The sequence below is a fragment of the Clavelina lepadiformis genome, chromosome 4 (genome assembly GCF_947623445.1).
Source record: "Clavelina lepadiformis chromosome 4, kaClaLepa1.1, whole genome shotgun sequence".
Taxonomy (NCBI): Eukaryota; Metazoa; Chordata; class Ascidiacea; order Aplousobranchia; family Clavelinidae; genus Clavelina; species Clavelina lepadiformis.
In genome coordinates, this window is record NC_135243.1 from 16,625,259 (window position 1) to 16,640,644 (window position 15,386).

Consider the following 15,386-nt stretch of genomic DNA (forward strand, 5'->3'; position numbering starts at 1 on the left):
GGCTACCTTAGCCAATCGATTATCACTTTTGAAGCGTAAACAGTAATAAATGGATTAGCTTAAAAAGGAAGGTAATGGAATATTTTATCCACAGTTATGGCTAATTGAAGTATCGTGATGTAATGGCTAATTAACCTCTTGACTCCAGACGTATCTGACTTTATTGTTTGGTGTATACTGATTTGAATCCGCGATGGTCAAAAACCACTAAAGTGCATAAAGACCTATGTTTATTAAGTAGCCTACCAACACAAGCAAATAAGCCCATTATTAAAACTTTATAATCAATTAAATTAAGTCCAAAACAATTTTTAAAAAACATTCTTTCCCGAAGCTAGCCCTAAAAATATTTGTTTTTACAAATGGAAACATTACAAATTGAAAACATAAGCAAGGTAATTCACATTCTTAGATAAATCTGTCCGTAACTCTACCTGTTTTGAAAATCTGACATCACATTAACCAACAACAATTAAAAAGTTTACCACAAATCTCAGTCAGTTTTGTTAAATCCCCTTTAACCTTAATACTTTCCAAAATTCTGACGACAACGAAAACGGTTCTGCTGCGACCTTAATTAATTGCAAGACATCCAACTACAACATTACAAACTATAACCTTAAAAGGTTAATTGGAACTACTGGAAACATTGACACTGGCACCCATAGACCACAGCGCAATATTGCATTTTGCTTTTCATATAACTTTCACATTGAGTTCTCTTTACATTTTGATTTTGAATTTAACGTTAATCTTTTATTTCAATTTTGATTTTAAGTTTGATTTTAATCCTAACTTTAATTTCATTTTATTAAATTTTATTGTAGTATTGTTCTTGCCTTTATTTTTATATTAGTTTAAGTTTTGTGTTTATTTTTAAATTTAGTATTCGTATTATTAATGACTTTATTTCTGATTTCAATTTTTTTGTTATAATAATGCTCCTATTTGAAAAAATATTTTAAGTTTATATTTTTTACTTAAATTTAAATGCGTTTTTCTTTGAATTGGGAGTTTTTAGTTATATTTAATGAATCGAGGTACTGAGGTAATGGTGTTATGGTAGTTAGCCTAATCGTTACTAAAACATTATCAGAAGCTTGCGATTTATGATTAAACAAAACTTTAGGGATGGTTGCCGTAGCAACGTCTGAGATTTATCATTGCCTCCATGATTAATAGTTAGTAACGTATCACAACATTAGTATTTAAGTAACTTATTGTATTCAACAAATTATACCTTGCAAATGGCACACGGCACTACTAAACTTCAATTAATGACACCCACCAAATAGCACATCAGAATAAGAAAGAAACAACCATCGAAGAGCATCGAAGAGCATCGAAGAGCATCGAAGAGCATCGAAGAGCATCGAAAGAACTGAATACTAATTTACTACTTTTACTTTACTTCTTTACTACTAATTTACTAATCTACTAATTTATAATGAATGATTTATTACGTAATTACATTAGCCTTTTTTTAAATTGATTCTAGAATACTCTACGGTGGTTGCATGATTTAAACTAAGCTAATGATTGGCTAATAACCACGATATATACAGCACAGCACACTGAAATCAAGCAATAATTACGCTACCGATCAGCAATACACAACAAACAAGTTAACCGCTAGGTGTTGAAAAAGCGAAAATAATATTGTAATCTAAACACGCTGAATCAGCGCTGGCCACAGTGCCATTCATAGTACACCATGCATTGGTTTTGTAGCCTAATAATGTGAATAGCAATACATAAAGGTGCCTGCACAATAGATGGGATGCATCGTCACACGGCAACGCAATCGCAAAATAATGCATGGTCAGCCAATCGGCACACGCACAAACATTCGTACTTGTATGTAGTCTAAGCCTTAAACTGAATGCATTAAAAACGGATCCACCGGTATCGCCAACTGTGTGAGTGTGTCTGTGTAATACCACGATGGAACCAATAAAGCTTAGGGTACAAAGGAAATCTCGACGCCTAAAAGTCCATAAGTTAGCCAGCATTCAAATTTTCAAATTCAGTGTGTAGGCCCCTTTTCTTCATATTGTATGTCCTCATTTACAATACACGCTACTCTACAGTTTCGGAGTAAAAGAGCACAAAATATAGTATATAAAAGTAAACCTAGCTATAGCGTACTCCGAATTATGTTGAGTGAAGTAACTTAAAATTTTTCTCCAATGTTGGAATTTTATAAACGAAATTTTATGCAGCGTACTTGTGTCTGTACGGAAATATACACGTTACAGAACATAGCAAATCAACCAACCAATCTTATGGTTAATTGTAGCGTTTTAACAGTTACTACAATAAAAAAAAATGTTAAAAATTGCTAAAATCTAACTTAAGTTCTAACCAGTGCGCTTAACGCTTGGTTCAACAAAAAAATCGTGCAAGTGTTTATTCAAAATTGAAAATTGAAAATTGAAAACAACCTTGAAAAACAAATCTTTTGAACAAAGTAACGATATTTTTATCACTATGAGTCACTCGCTGCAAGTTAATGTACAAAGCACACAATCAACGTTTTCCAACCTTTTCAAGTTTAATGTTAAAATTAAATAATTTTTCTGACCTCATTAATTTTATTGCAAAATTTACTGCAATTGCTTTTATAGTTATCAAGTCAAATTGTTTCCTTGTCAGCAAACGCTTGATAGTGAGGAAGGTGGTTGCTTAGATCTAAATATTTGCTTTCTCCGGAACTTTGCTTGAATTTCATCGGTGCTTTTGCCTTTCGTGTCAGGAATGAAAATGACGATGTAGATCAGAAATAATATTGTGCATCCGAGCCATGGTGTCACGCTGTACGCTTTCAAATACTCCTGGCAGTTTTAGGCAGAATTAGTCACAGGCAATCAATAAGTTAGTCTTTTTTAAAGGATTATAAATTTTAAAGAAATTTTATCATTTATATATCAGATTACTTATATCGAGTATGCTATTAAATTCTCGTACATGCAGAACCAAGCTTACAAGACGTTATTGAGAAAGTAGCTTTAGTGTATAGCCTATTTACTTGTAAATAAGGTGCAAGAAATCCCACTAGCCAAGATGAAATCCATAGTATGACATTTCCTGCTGAGACGCATGTAGCTCGTGTAGGTTCGATAGTAATTTCACTTATAATAGCAAAATGTGCTATGTTAAGGCCATTCGTGCACCTAAAAATATATTGTTGTCGTGAAAAAGATATGAGAAAGTATTTGTTGGTTAATATTAGCCTAATGATTAAGGCGTTAACACAAGAAACTGTCATAAGCACTACAATATTATTATATAATTATCTACTTCAAGGCAATCAGTTTTCAAAATAACCCTACAGTAAATGTGCAACATCTTACGTCAAATGTAATGCGACAGCAACGATCGCAAAATACGACATCACAGCAGCTGATTGAAGATGACGAGTTGCTTGGCTTACAGTAAACAAAACAAGACTGAAGATTACGCATGAATTCGCCAAAATGCTAAGTTTTCTTCCCCCAAACCTCAACATCAATCTAGACTGCAAGATTAACTTACAATTCATTCAGCACTCGCAACATAAAGTCAACTAAGTTCAGATAACACTTATGTGATAATGACCTACCAAAACACACGTTGTGACGATTTGCAATGAAAAAATACCAATGGTAGCATAAGTAACGCTATCTTTAGGAATGCCGGCATCAATAAAAACTAAATCCATGTAAAGGATAAAGCAGTTTGTCCCCGTAAACATCAAATTGGCCAGCAAAGCACATACAGCGTACAACTGATTTCTAAAAAATAATATTTCGTCATTTAAATATACCTAATGTACACGTAGACTTTAATTTTTATGGAAATGTTTAAGCTATATTATCAGATGTGGACAGTCGGTTTTGAAAGTACCGTCGGTAACGGTACCGTACTTGGCAAAAAATGTACCGACTGTTCCGGTATTCGGTACTATTTTAAAAAAGTAGCTCGGTACTTTGTCGGTACTCGGTATCGGTAGTTTTTGTGTAAAAGATTCTGCTGCAAATGCAATGTTTGCCTCGATTATGCCCCTGGTAACGGTTATTCCAGGTCAAAACATATGTGACGTTAATCGCTTGCAATTTAACTTGACATTTCTAGGTTAAAAAAGATCAACAGATGCTAAAATTAGTATTAAGGATTAATTAACATGTATTTTTGAAAACATACTTGATAAAATTTTGAAATTATCACGTGAAAAGTACCAATTACCAGTACCGACCTAAATTTCTTGAAAAAATTAATTCGGTACAGAAATTCGGTACTTTTTTTCAAAAGTACCGACGGTATGGGTATCGGTACTGAAAAAGTACCGCGGAACAGTAATTCGTTACTATAGTACCGCGGTACTGCCCACATATGTATATTACATGTCGAATATGAAGTAGCTCCTTTGTTCATAAAACGTACAGCTGCATATGAAAACGATGAAAAGGGTAGCCTAACATAGCTGTTAGTTACAGACTACTGTATGTATATTAATGCTCAATTCGACTGGCTTTCAAACTACAGTTCTGTTGAGAAACTTTATTATGAATACAGAAAGGAGTCATATACCTGTACTGCTGCGTTCTATAAATTTGGCGTATTCCTAGTTGTGTGCTGGCAATATTAATTTCAGCTTCTATTTTTTCCATTTCGCTTTCAACCTGAAAAAATATGATTTCAAACTTGTCATTTCCAGGCCAGTGTAGCAGGATTGCAAGCGGGCCAAATGGCGCGGGCGTGCAACATTATAGTGAGCCTAGTCTACTTGCAATTCACATTTAATTGTCGCGCTTCCATAAACTAAGCATGCTGTAGGTTAACAACACAAAAAATGAAAAATATTATGTCCAAGAAATATATAAGCAACAAATTTTTGTGTCTTTATAGAATATATTCCAACTGCGCGGTAGAGCTATGCACCAGTTTATGCTCATGTGAGGTAGATGTACACTCTAAAATTGTGTTCAGGTTTACGTGTCAACTCCCACCTTTCTCCAAACAAAATGCAGAGCAAAGTGTGGGCTAAATGTGAAATGATTTCTCAAACTTCTGGAGGTAGCCTACTGTTGAAATATGCCCCATATTTTTACTATAACAACTGAAGATTTGGCTTGTGCAAATAATTTTCTCTTTTTCATTATGTTAGCTTTCTTGGTGAAATATTATGAAGCAATAGGCATATGTGACCAAAAACATAGGAATTACGAGCTCAAATTTTGCAGGGTCCCTGTCTGGTCAGGGTTCACATTGCGCTCCATGACTAGGCTACACAGCCCTGGTCATTTGTAGAAGCTTTAATAATTTCAGCTCTCTCACCTGTCCATCTCGCATCCTTTGTAATACCAAAACTGCTTCACTCTTATGACCGTTACGGATGAGATAATATGTTGTTTCTGGAAATCTTGTACTTGCGGTCAAATATATCAGCGATGGAATTGCCACTAAACTTATTGCAATCGGCCATCTTCCCTGTCCTCCGAGTACCTTTTCATGATAAATGCAGTTATGCACACTTATTAGGCTACATATAGTAGGCCTATTTATATATTTGTATACAGTATACACTATATATATGTATATATACATTTACATGTATATATTGGAATTTGGCGAGTTTGTTATGTATACGCAAGTATACTATTAAAGACCGCAAGGTAAAAAATTGTACATGTACCTTTGGGTGCGATATTATTACGGCCAGTGCAGACCCAAAAGATATAGAGATACCGATCATACTTTGTCAAAATGCTTGTGACGTTTTAGCGCTCATCTCAGCCACCAACAATTGTGACAAACCTGCGTAACGTTAGTAAACTTACTTCAAACATTTTCAATATTGGAAACTGTTACAATACTATATTTAATCGGGACACATGGAGCTGCTCATGTTGTTGCTCATGGAGCTGCATATGTTATAATCTTACCCAATCCGATTCCACAAGCGATTCCGGCTAATAATCGACCGATTATGAAGCTTTCATATGACAAGGTTAAACCACCAACGAGCGCTGTGATTAATACTGCTATAATATTAATTAAATGGCACAGTTGAGCGGTCCGTTTGCTTGATATGTATTTTAATATATATTTAAAAGAAACACCCCCAATAAAACAGCCTATTATGAGGGTCGATGCCGCCAATGTGAGTATGGTAGTCCACGTCGTTTCTGGCATAACCACAGCATATCGATTCTATAAAAAATGAATCAAGCATTGAAATAATCAAGGAATCACTGTTAAAAGTTTTAATGTGACTTTACTTGAAACGTTTGATTGAATCCGATTTGTAATGTTAACATCACTGGACTCATCCATGCAGCGTGGTATCCAATTAAAATCGGTAGCATTGTCGAGACCACAAACAAGTAAACCACAGCAAAACGCGAGTTTACCTGCAGCAAATACGACAGCCTTACTTTTATTAAACTTACCTAGACTTTATTTTAATAATGTAAGCTATGCCAAAAATAGTCTGATGTATACCGGGTTTGAAAATAAGGATTTTGTACAATATGCTTAACGTAATAGTTTACAATATTCAAAGATGACTTAATGTTTTTTTATTATAATCAAACTTAACGATGTGGTTGCAATACTTACTGTTTCATTTTCTATAGTTTTTGGCTGCTGCATTTTATGTCTTAAACTGATATTTATATTACAAAGTGTACGTTGATAACTTTAACCTTAATGTAAATATCTGAAATTAATGCGCATTTGCATAAGGAAAAAAAACTATTTAGTTATAATTTGAAATGCATAATGCGCCGATGTGTAATTACTAATTTTTCAATAATTCGTCGAAACAAATAACAAAAAACTATTTACTAAACGATTAGGCCTAGAAATTGTGCAAATGAAAGCTAAAACATTGCTTTAAAATCGATACGACCTTTTTCTCAACACACTACAAAAGTATAGCAACATGCCCTATTGCCTACGGCATTCTGATTAACATTATTCAGGTTCATCACAGCTTAAAATTTAACGATTTTGAGAAAAAACAAAAAAAAATTTTTAACCTACGTCAATCGTTATGCATTTTTCAGAACACCTTTGGCTAGATTAAGTTCTCGTTTACATTACTTTCAAGCATAATCTTCCTGAATCTGTATAATCAGTAATGCTTGCAAACCGGATTTGGTACGCCAAAAATCTATCGGAATACAACTTCAGGTAAAGGGAATTTGAGTATTGTAATTTGCTTTAACCAACAAAGACAATTATATTATAAATGTTAACACGAATATATCAATAACACCACTATACACTGTCATCCCTTTTTAACACCAAAGCAACACTTGGAATACACAAAACATGCTTTTTGGTGTTTTCTAAGTGTTTGTGTGGTGTTGTAGATCAATTTTGCTCTGAAAACCGTTTAAAACACATTGAAATTGAACACATAAACACGTGTAGCCTTAGGTTTGAGCAATTATCAAACTTCTACAACACATAGAAAGCACAACGAATAATTAGATTATTAGAACATGTTGCACACGTGTTGACGATCTGTTTTGTGTATAGATTTATAGAATATTCTTATGTCACGTGATGGTTCCAATTGGCTGCGTTTCTAACAGTTTTAAAAGTAGGTCGAAAAGCGCGACAGCGTCCATCAGTCTTGTTGGGATGCTGGTAAATAACAATGCAGGACTAGTAAACAAGTGCACAGTCAGATGATGTCACAGTTTCAGTAACTGGGGTCTAGCATACAAATGCACCCTGTGGTTGTGCATATGTATACTAGACCTAAGAATGCAATTTATGCACTCAAAATATTGAGTGAACCTATGCCAAGCTCTGCAGTATCGCATGTTGTAACCCAACCAGTTGCAACATATATAGTTGGTATAGACGAATTTTTTAGTTTGAACTTATAGTCACAGACTAATATGGCTAATTGAAGTATCGTGATGTAATGGCTAATTAACACCTTGACTCCAGACGTATCTGACTTTATTGTTTGGTGTATACTGATTTGAATCCGCGATGGTCAAAAACCACTAAAGTGCATAAAGACCTATGTTTATTAAGTAGCCTACCAACACAAGCAAAAAAGCCCGTTTTTAATTATATTTAGTGAATCGGGGTGCTGAGGTAACGATGTTATGTTATTTAATCGTTACTAAAACATTATCAGAAGCTTGTGATTTATGATTAAACAAAACTTTAAGTATGGTTGTCGTAGTAACGTCTGAGATTTATCATTGCCCCCATGATTAATAGTTAGTAACGTATCACAACACTAGTATTTAAGTAACTTATTGTATTCAACAAATTATACCTTGCAAATGGAACACGACACGACTAAACTTCAATAAATGACACCCACCAAATAGCACATCAGAATAAGAAAGAAGCAACCATCGAAAAGCATCGAAAGAACTGAATACTAATTTAGTAATTTCTAATTTACTAATTTACTAATTTATAATAAATGAGTTATTACATAATTACATTAGCCTTTTTTTAAATTGATTCTAGAATACTCTACGGTAGTTGTATGATTTAATTTAAACTAAGCTAATGATTGGCTAATAACCACGATATAAACAGCACAGCACACTGAAATCAAGCAATAATTACGCTACCGATCAGCAATACGGAAAAACAAGTTAACCGCTAGGTGTTGAAAAAGCGAAAATAATATTGTAATCTAAACACGCTGAATCAGCGCTGGCCACAGTGCCATTCATAGTTCACCGTGCATTGGTTATGTAGCCTAATAATATGAATAACAATACATAAAGGTGCCTGCACAATAGTTGGGATGCATCGTCACACGGCAACGCAATCGCAAAATAATGCATGGTCAGCCAATCGGCACACGCACAAACATTCGTACTTGTATATGTAGTCTAAGCCTTAAACTGAATGCATTAAAAACGGATCCACCGGTAGCGCCAACTGTGTGAGTGTGTCTGTGTAATACCACGATGGAACCAATAAAGCTTAGGGTACAAAGGAAATCTCGACGCCTAAAAGTCCATAAGTTAGCCAACATTCAAATTTTCAAATTCAGTGTGTAGGCCCCTTTTCTTCATATTGTATGTCCTCATTTACAATACACGCTACTCTACAGTTTCGGAGTAAAAGAGCACAAAATATAGTATAAAAGTATATAAAAGTAAACCTAGCTATAGCGTACTCCGAATTATGTTGAGTGAAGTAACTTAAAATTTTTCTCCAATGTTGGAATTTTATAAACGAAATTTTATGCAGCGTACTTGTGTCTGTACGGAAATATACACGTTACAGAACATAGCAAATCAACCAACCAATCTTATGGTTAATTGTAGCGTTTTAACAGTTACTACAATAAAAAAAAAATGTTAAAAATTGCTAAAATCTAAATTAAGTTCTAACCAGTGCGCTTAACGCTTGGTTCAACAAAAAAATCGTGCAAGTGTTTATTCAAAATTGAGAATTGAAAATTGAAAACAACCTTGAAAAACAAATCTTTTGAACAAAGTAACGATATTTTTATCACTATGAGTCACTCGCTGCAAGTTAATGTACAAAGCACACAATCAACGTTTTCCAACCTTTTCAAGTTTAATGTTAAAATTAAATAATTTTTCTGACCTCATTAATTTTATTGCAAAATTTACTGCAATTGCTTTTATAGTTATCAAGTCAAATTGTTTCCTTGTCAGCAAACCCTTGATAGTGAGGAAGGTGGTTGCTTAGATCTAAATATTTGCTTTCTCCGGAACTTTGCTTGAATTTCATCGGTGCTTTTGCCTTTCGTGTCAGGAATGAAAATGACGATGTAGATCAGAAATAATATTGTGCATCCGAGCCATGGTGTCACGCTGTACGCTTTCAAATACTCCTGGCAGTTTTAGGCAGAGTTAGTCACAGGCAATCAACAGTGTTTTTCAAAGGATTATAATTTTCAAAGAAAATATTATCATTCATATATCAGATTACTTATATCGAGTATGCTATTAAATTCTTGTACATGCAGAACCAAGCTTACAAGATGTTATTGAGAAAGTAGCTTTAGTTTATAGCCTATTTACTTGTAAATAAGGTGCAAGAAATCCCACTAGCCAAGATGAAATCCATAGTATGACATTTCCTACTGAGACGCATGTAGCTCGTGTAGGTTCGATCGTAATTTCACTTATAATAGCCAACTGAGCTATGGTAAGGCCATTCGTGCACCTAAAAATGTATTGTTGTCGTGAAAAAGATATGAGAAGGTATATGTTGGGCAGTATTAGCCTAATGATTAAGGCGTTAGCACATGAAACTGTCATAAGCACTACAATATCATCATCTATTTCAAGGCAATCAGTTTTCAAAATAACATACAGTCAATGTGCAACATCTTACGTCAAATGTAATGCGACAGCAACGATTGCAAAATACGACATCACAGCAGCTGATTGAAGATGACGAGTTGCTTGGCTTACAGTAAACAAAACAAGGCTGAAGATTATGCCTGAATTCGCCAAAATGCAAAGTTTTCTTCCCCCAAACCTCAACATCAATCTAGACTGCAAGATTAACTTTCGATTCATTCAGCACTCGCAACATAAAGTCAACTAATTTCAGATAATCCTTATGTGATAATAACCTACCAAAACACACGTTGTGACGATTTGCAATGAAAAAACACCAATGGTAGCATAAGTAACGCGATCTTGAGGAATGCCTGCATCGATAAAAACTAAATCCATGTAAAGGATAAAGCAGTTAAACCCGGTAAACATCAAATTGGCCAGCAAAGCACATACAGCGTACAACTGATTTCTAAAAAATAATATTTCGTCATTTAAATATACCTAATGTACACGTAGGCTTAAATTTCTTATGGAAATGTTTAAGCTGTATTACCAGATGTGGACAGCCGGTTTTGAAAGTACCGTGGGTAACGGTACCGGTACTTGGCAAAAAATGTACCGACTGTTCCGGTATTCGGTACTATTTTAAAATAGTAGTTCGTTACTTTGTCGGTACTCGGTATCGGCACTTTTTGTGAAAAATATTCTGCTGCAAATGCAATGTTTGCCTCGATTATGCCCCTGGTAAAGGTTATTTTAGGTCAAAACATATGTGACATTAATGCAATTTCGCTTGACATTTTTAGATTAAAAACGATCAACAGATGCTAAAATTAGTATTAAGGATTAATTAACATGTATTTTTGAAAATGCACTTGATAAAATTTTAAAATAATCACGTAAAAAGTACCAATTACTAGTACCGACTGAAATTTCTTGAAATTAATTCGGTACAGAGATTCGGTACTTTTTTTCAAAAGTACCGACGGTATGGGTATCGGTACTGAAAAAGTACCGCGGAACAGTAATTCGTTACTATAGTACCGCGGTACTGCCCACATATATGTATATTACATCGCTAATATGAAGTAGGTCTTTTGTTCATAAAACGTACAGCTGCATATGGAAACGATGAAAAGGGTAGCCTAACATAGCTGTTAGTTACAGACTACTGTATGTATATAAATGCTCAATTCGACCGACTTTCAAACTACAGTTCTGTTGAGAAACTTTATTATGAATACAGAAAGTAGTCATATACCTGTACTGCTGCGTTCTATAAATTTGGCGTATTCCTAGTTGTTTGCTGGCAATATTAATTTCAGCTTCTATTTTTTCAATTTCGCTTTCAACCTGAAAAAAAAATATGATTTCAAACTTGTCATTTCCAGGCCAGTGTTGCAGGATTTCAAGCGGGCCAATTGGCACGGGCGTGCAACTTTATACTGAGCCTATTTACTTGCAATTCACATTTATTGTCGCGCTCTCATAAACTAAGCATGCGGTAGGTTCACAACACAAAAGTTAAAAAATATTGTCCAAGAAATATATAAGCTACAAATTTTTGTGTCTCTATAGAAGATATTCCAACCGCGCGGTAGAGCTATGCACCAGTTTATGCTCATGTGAGGTAGATGTACACTCTAAAATTGTGTTCAGGTTTACGTGTCAACTCCCACCTTTCTCCAAACAAGATGCAGGGCAAAGTGTGGGCTAAATGTGAAATGATTTCACAAACTTTTTGAGGTACTGTTGAAATATGTTCGATGTTTTTACAATAACAACTGAAAATTTGGCTTGTTCAAATAATTTTCTTTTTTTTTCTTTATGTTAGATTTCTTGATGAAATATTATAAAGCAGCAGGCCTATGTGACCCACCATAGGAATTATGAGCTCAAATTTTGCAGGGTCCTTGCCTGGTCAGGGTACACATTGCGCTCCATGAATAGGCTACACAGCCCTGGTCATTTGTAAAAGCTATAACAATTTCAGCTCTCCCACCTGTCCATCTCGCATCCTTTGTAATACCAAAACTGCTTCACTCTTATGACCGTTACGGATGAGATAATATGTTGTTTCCGGAAACCTTGCACTTGCGGTCAAATATATCAGCGATGGAATTGCCACCAAACTTATTGCAATCGGCCATCTTCCCTGTCCTCCCAGTATCTTTTCACGATAAATGCAGTTATGCACACTTATTACATGGTAGGCTTATTTATGTATTCATGTACACTATGTGTATAATGTATATACACATATATATATTGGAGTTTAGCGAGTTTGTTATGTATACGCAAGTATACTATTAAAGACTGTAAGGTAAAAAAATTGCACATGTACCTTTGGATGTGATATTATTACGGCCAGTGCACACCCAAAAGCAATTGAGATACCGATCATACTTTGCCAAAACGTTTGTGACGTTTTAGCGCTCATCTCAGCCACCAACAATTGTGATAAACCTGCGTACCGTTAGTAAGCTTACTGCAAACATTTTCACTATTGGAAACTGTTACAATACTATATTTAATCGGGACACGTGGAGCTGCTCATCCCAATATGTTATAATCTTACCCCATGCGATTCCACAAGCGATTCCGGCTAATAATCGACCGACTATGAAGGTTTCATATGACAAGGTTAAACCACCAGCGAGCGCTGTGATTAGTACTGCTATAATATTAATTAAATGGCACAGTTGAGCGGTCCGTTTGCTTGATATGTATTTTAATATATATTTAAAAGAAACAGCCCCAATAAAACAGCCTATTATGAGGGTCGATGTCGCCAATGTGAGTATGGTAGTCCACGTCGTTTCTGGCATAACCACAGTATATCGATTCTATAAAAAATGAATCAAGCATTGATATAATCAATGAATCACTGTTAAGACTTTTAATGTAATTTTACTTGAAACGTTTGATTGAATCCGGTTTGTAATGTTAACATCACTGGACTCATCCATGCAAGGTGGTATCCAACTAAAATCGGTAGCATTGTAGAGACCATAAACAAGTAAACCACAGCAAAACGCGAGTTTACCTGCAGCAAATACGACAGCCTTACTTTTATTAAACTTACCTAGACTTTATTTTAATAATGTAAGCTATGCCAAAAATAGTCTAATGTATACCGGGTTTGAAAATAAGTATTTTGTACAATATGCTTAACGTAATAGTTTACCATATTCAAAAATGAATTAATGTTTTTTTATTATAATCAAACTTAACGATGTGGTTGCAATACTTACTGTTTCATTTTTAATACTTTTTGGCTCTTGCATTTTATTTCTTAGACTGATATTAATATTACAAAGTGTACGTTGATACCTTTAACCTTAATGTAAATATCTGAAATCAATGCGCATTTGCATAAGGAAAAAAAACTATTTAGTTATAATTTGAAATGCATAATGCGCCGATGTGTAATTACTAATTTATCACTAATTCGTCGAAAAAAATAGCAAAAAAAATATTTACTAAACGATTAGGCCTAGAAATTGTGCAAATAAAAGCTAAAACATTAATTTAAAATCGATATGACCTTTTCCTCAAAACACCACAAAAGTATAGCAACATGCCCTATTGCCTACGGCATTCTGATTAACATTATTCAGGTTTACCACAGCTTAAAATGTAACGATTTTGAAAAAAAAAAGAATTTTTAACCCACGTCAGTCGTTATGAATATTTTACAACACCTTTGCCTAGATTAAATTCTCGTTTATATTACTTTCAAGCATAAACGTCCTGAATCTGTATGATCAGTAATGCTTGCAAACCGGATTTGCTACGCCAAAAATCTGTCGGAATACAACTTCATGTAAAGGGAATTTGAGTACCGTATTTTGTTTTAACCAACAAAGAAAATTATATTATAGGACTAAATGTTAACACGAATATATCAATAATACCATTATAGGGTACATTGATTGAATGGCTTGGTTATAAAGTTCAAGAATTACATTCACATTTACGATGTCAAAAAATCTGTTTACGATCTGATCACCTAAAGGTAAAGACGCAATTAAAGATATTCCATGAAAGGTGGCTTACTAGCATATAGGACGGTGAACGACCAACTGACCATGTGTCACGAGAATATCTTTACGCACTTGTTTTAAGAAGCACTGCATTTTAATATTATATAATCCAATTTTTAAGGCACTAGTTTGCGGTGTAGTTTGTTATTGTGTACTGTGTAGTAATATTTTACCGTTGTGGCACTTGTGACCCGTTTTATCGTTTTTAGGAAATTGTAGACGTAGACAGAACGTACACGTTTTTTTTGTTCCCTACTACTCTTCCCCGAAGCATGTCACGCTACCCGCGAATCGTTATTCTAATGATTATAATGATGGTGGGTGGTACGTTGATGGTAAAAGCGGAAAGTTTCTTGTTTAAGGTTAACCTTGGTTACGCATGCACCCATGCACTTATAAGGGCATACTCAGGTGATATATTGTTTTCAAAATGAACGATTTACGTGCAACAAAGCCTACATAAGCTTGGAAAAAATGTTTGTCTATAGCTATAAAAGTGAGATTATTTTACTCATAAGTGGCTAAGCAAACCTTTCGGACAAAATTATTTTAATTACAACAAAGTAGGTGTAAAATGCTGCTGTGCAAGTAATATCATACTATACATAGCAGAGTGTAAGAAAAACTTTATTTTTATTTTGCCCAAGGCTAGGCATACCATATTTTTGTGATTGAAAAGTGGGACGCTTCAGAACAACGAACCTTATCAGATAAATGTGGTTCATATTTTACTAGGAGTATGCAACTATTTTGGATTCCTATCGTCAGGGACAACTAAAGTAGTAAGACACCAAGAAAAACTAAAATAATTCATTTTACTAAGAAACAAAACAATGTTCAAGCATTTGTAAATTTACATAATCGTCCAATCATACTTTTCTGTAAAAAATACTTTCTTCAAGAAGTCTTTATTCGACTTTATTTTCTCATAAAAATCACAGCAGGAAAAGTCAGTGTTAATTTTGCAGGTGGTAAGGGCTTTCACATTCAAATGGTTTTTGCAGAAGGAAATGCAAACAAGTACCGGAACGAGATAAGTTCTTTC

The 15,386-nt window shown here is 34.4% G+C and overlaps 2 protein-coding genes across 5 annotated transcripts; both read right to left on the minus strand.

Annotated features, from left to right (window-relative positions):
* Positions 1 to 1,376: 1,376 nt before the first annotated feature.
* On the minus strand, positions 1,377 to 13,670 carry LOC143453168 (solute carrier family 2, facilitated glucose transporter member 7-like). 4 transcript variants are annotated; one of them, XM_076954339.1, is made up of 10 exons: positions 13,550 to 13,670; positions 13,210 to 13,341; positions 5,925 to 6,192; positions 5,675 to 5,796; positions 5,317 to 5,484; positions 4,570 to 4,661; positions 3,602 to 3,773; positions 3,354 to 3,517; positions 3,029 to 3,173; positions 1,377 to 2,834 (listed from the first exon to the last, which is right to left on the minus strand). In XM_076954339.1, the coding sequence occupies exons 4-10, from the start codon at positions 5,732 to 5,734 to the stop codon at positions 2,652 to 2,654; spliced, it is 984 nt and encodes a 327-aa protein (XP_076810454.1). In that variant the 5' UTR covers positions 5,735 to 5,796; positions 5,925 to 6,192; positions 13,210 to 13,341; positions 13,550 to 13,670; the 3' UTR covers positions 1,377 to 2,651. The 4 variants fall into 4 exon arrangements, with proteins under 4 accessions (XP_076810454.1, XP_076810457.1, XP_076810456.1 ...); XM_076954342.1 differs by lacking the exon at positions 13,210 to 13,341 and adding an exon at positions 6,261 to 6,392 and having other exon boundaries at positions 13,550 to 13,640; XM_076954341.1 differs by lacking the exons at positions 13,210 to 13,341; positions 13,550 to 13,670 and adding exons at positions 6,261 to 6,392; positions 6,601 to 6,697.
* On the minus strand, positions 9,126 to 13,176 carry LOC143453167 (solute carrier family 2, facilitated glucose transporter member 7-like). The gene is made up of 7 exons (XM_076954338.1): positions 12,640 to 13,176; positions 12,298 to 12,465; positions 11,557 to 11,648; positions 10,593 to 10,764; positions 10,345 to 10,508; positions 10,029 to 10,173; positions 9,126 to 9,838 (listed from the first exon to the last, which is right to left on the minus strand). The coding sequence occupies exons 1-7, from the start codon at positions 12,733 to 12,735 to the stop codon at positions 9,656 to 9,658; spliced, it is 1,020 nt and encodes a 339-aa protein (XP_076810453.1). The 5' UTR covers positions 12,736 to 13,176; the 3' UTR covers positions 9,126 to 9,655.
* Positions 13,671 to 15,386: the final 1,716 nt, after the last annotated feature.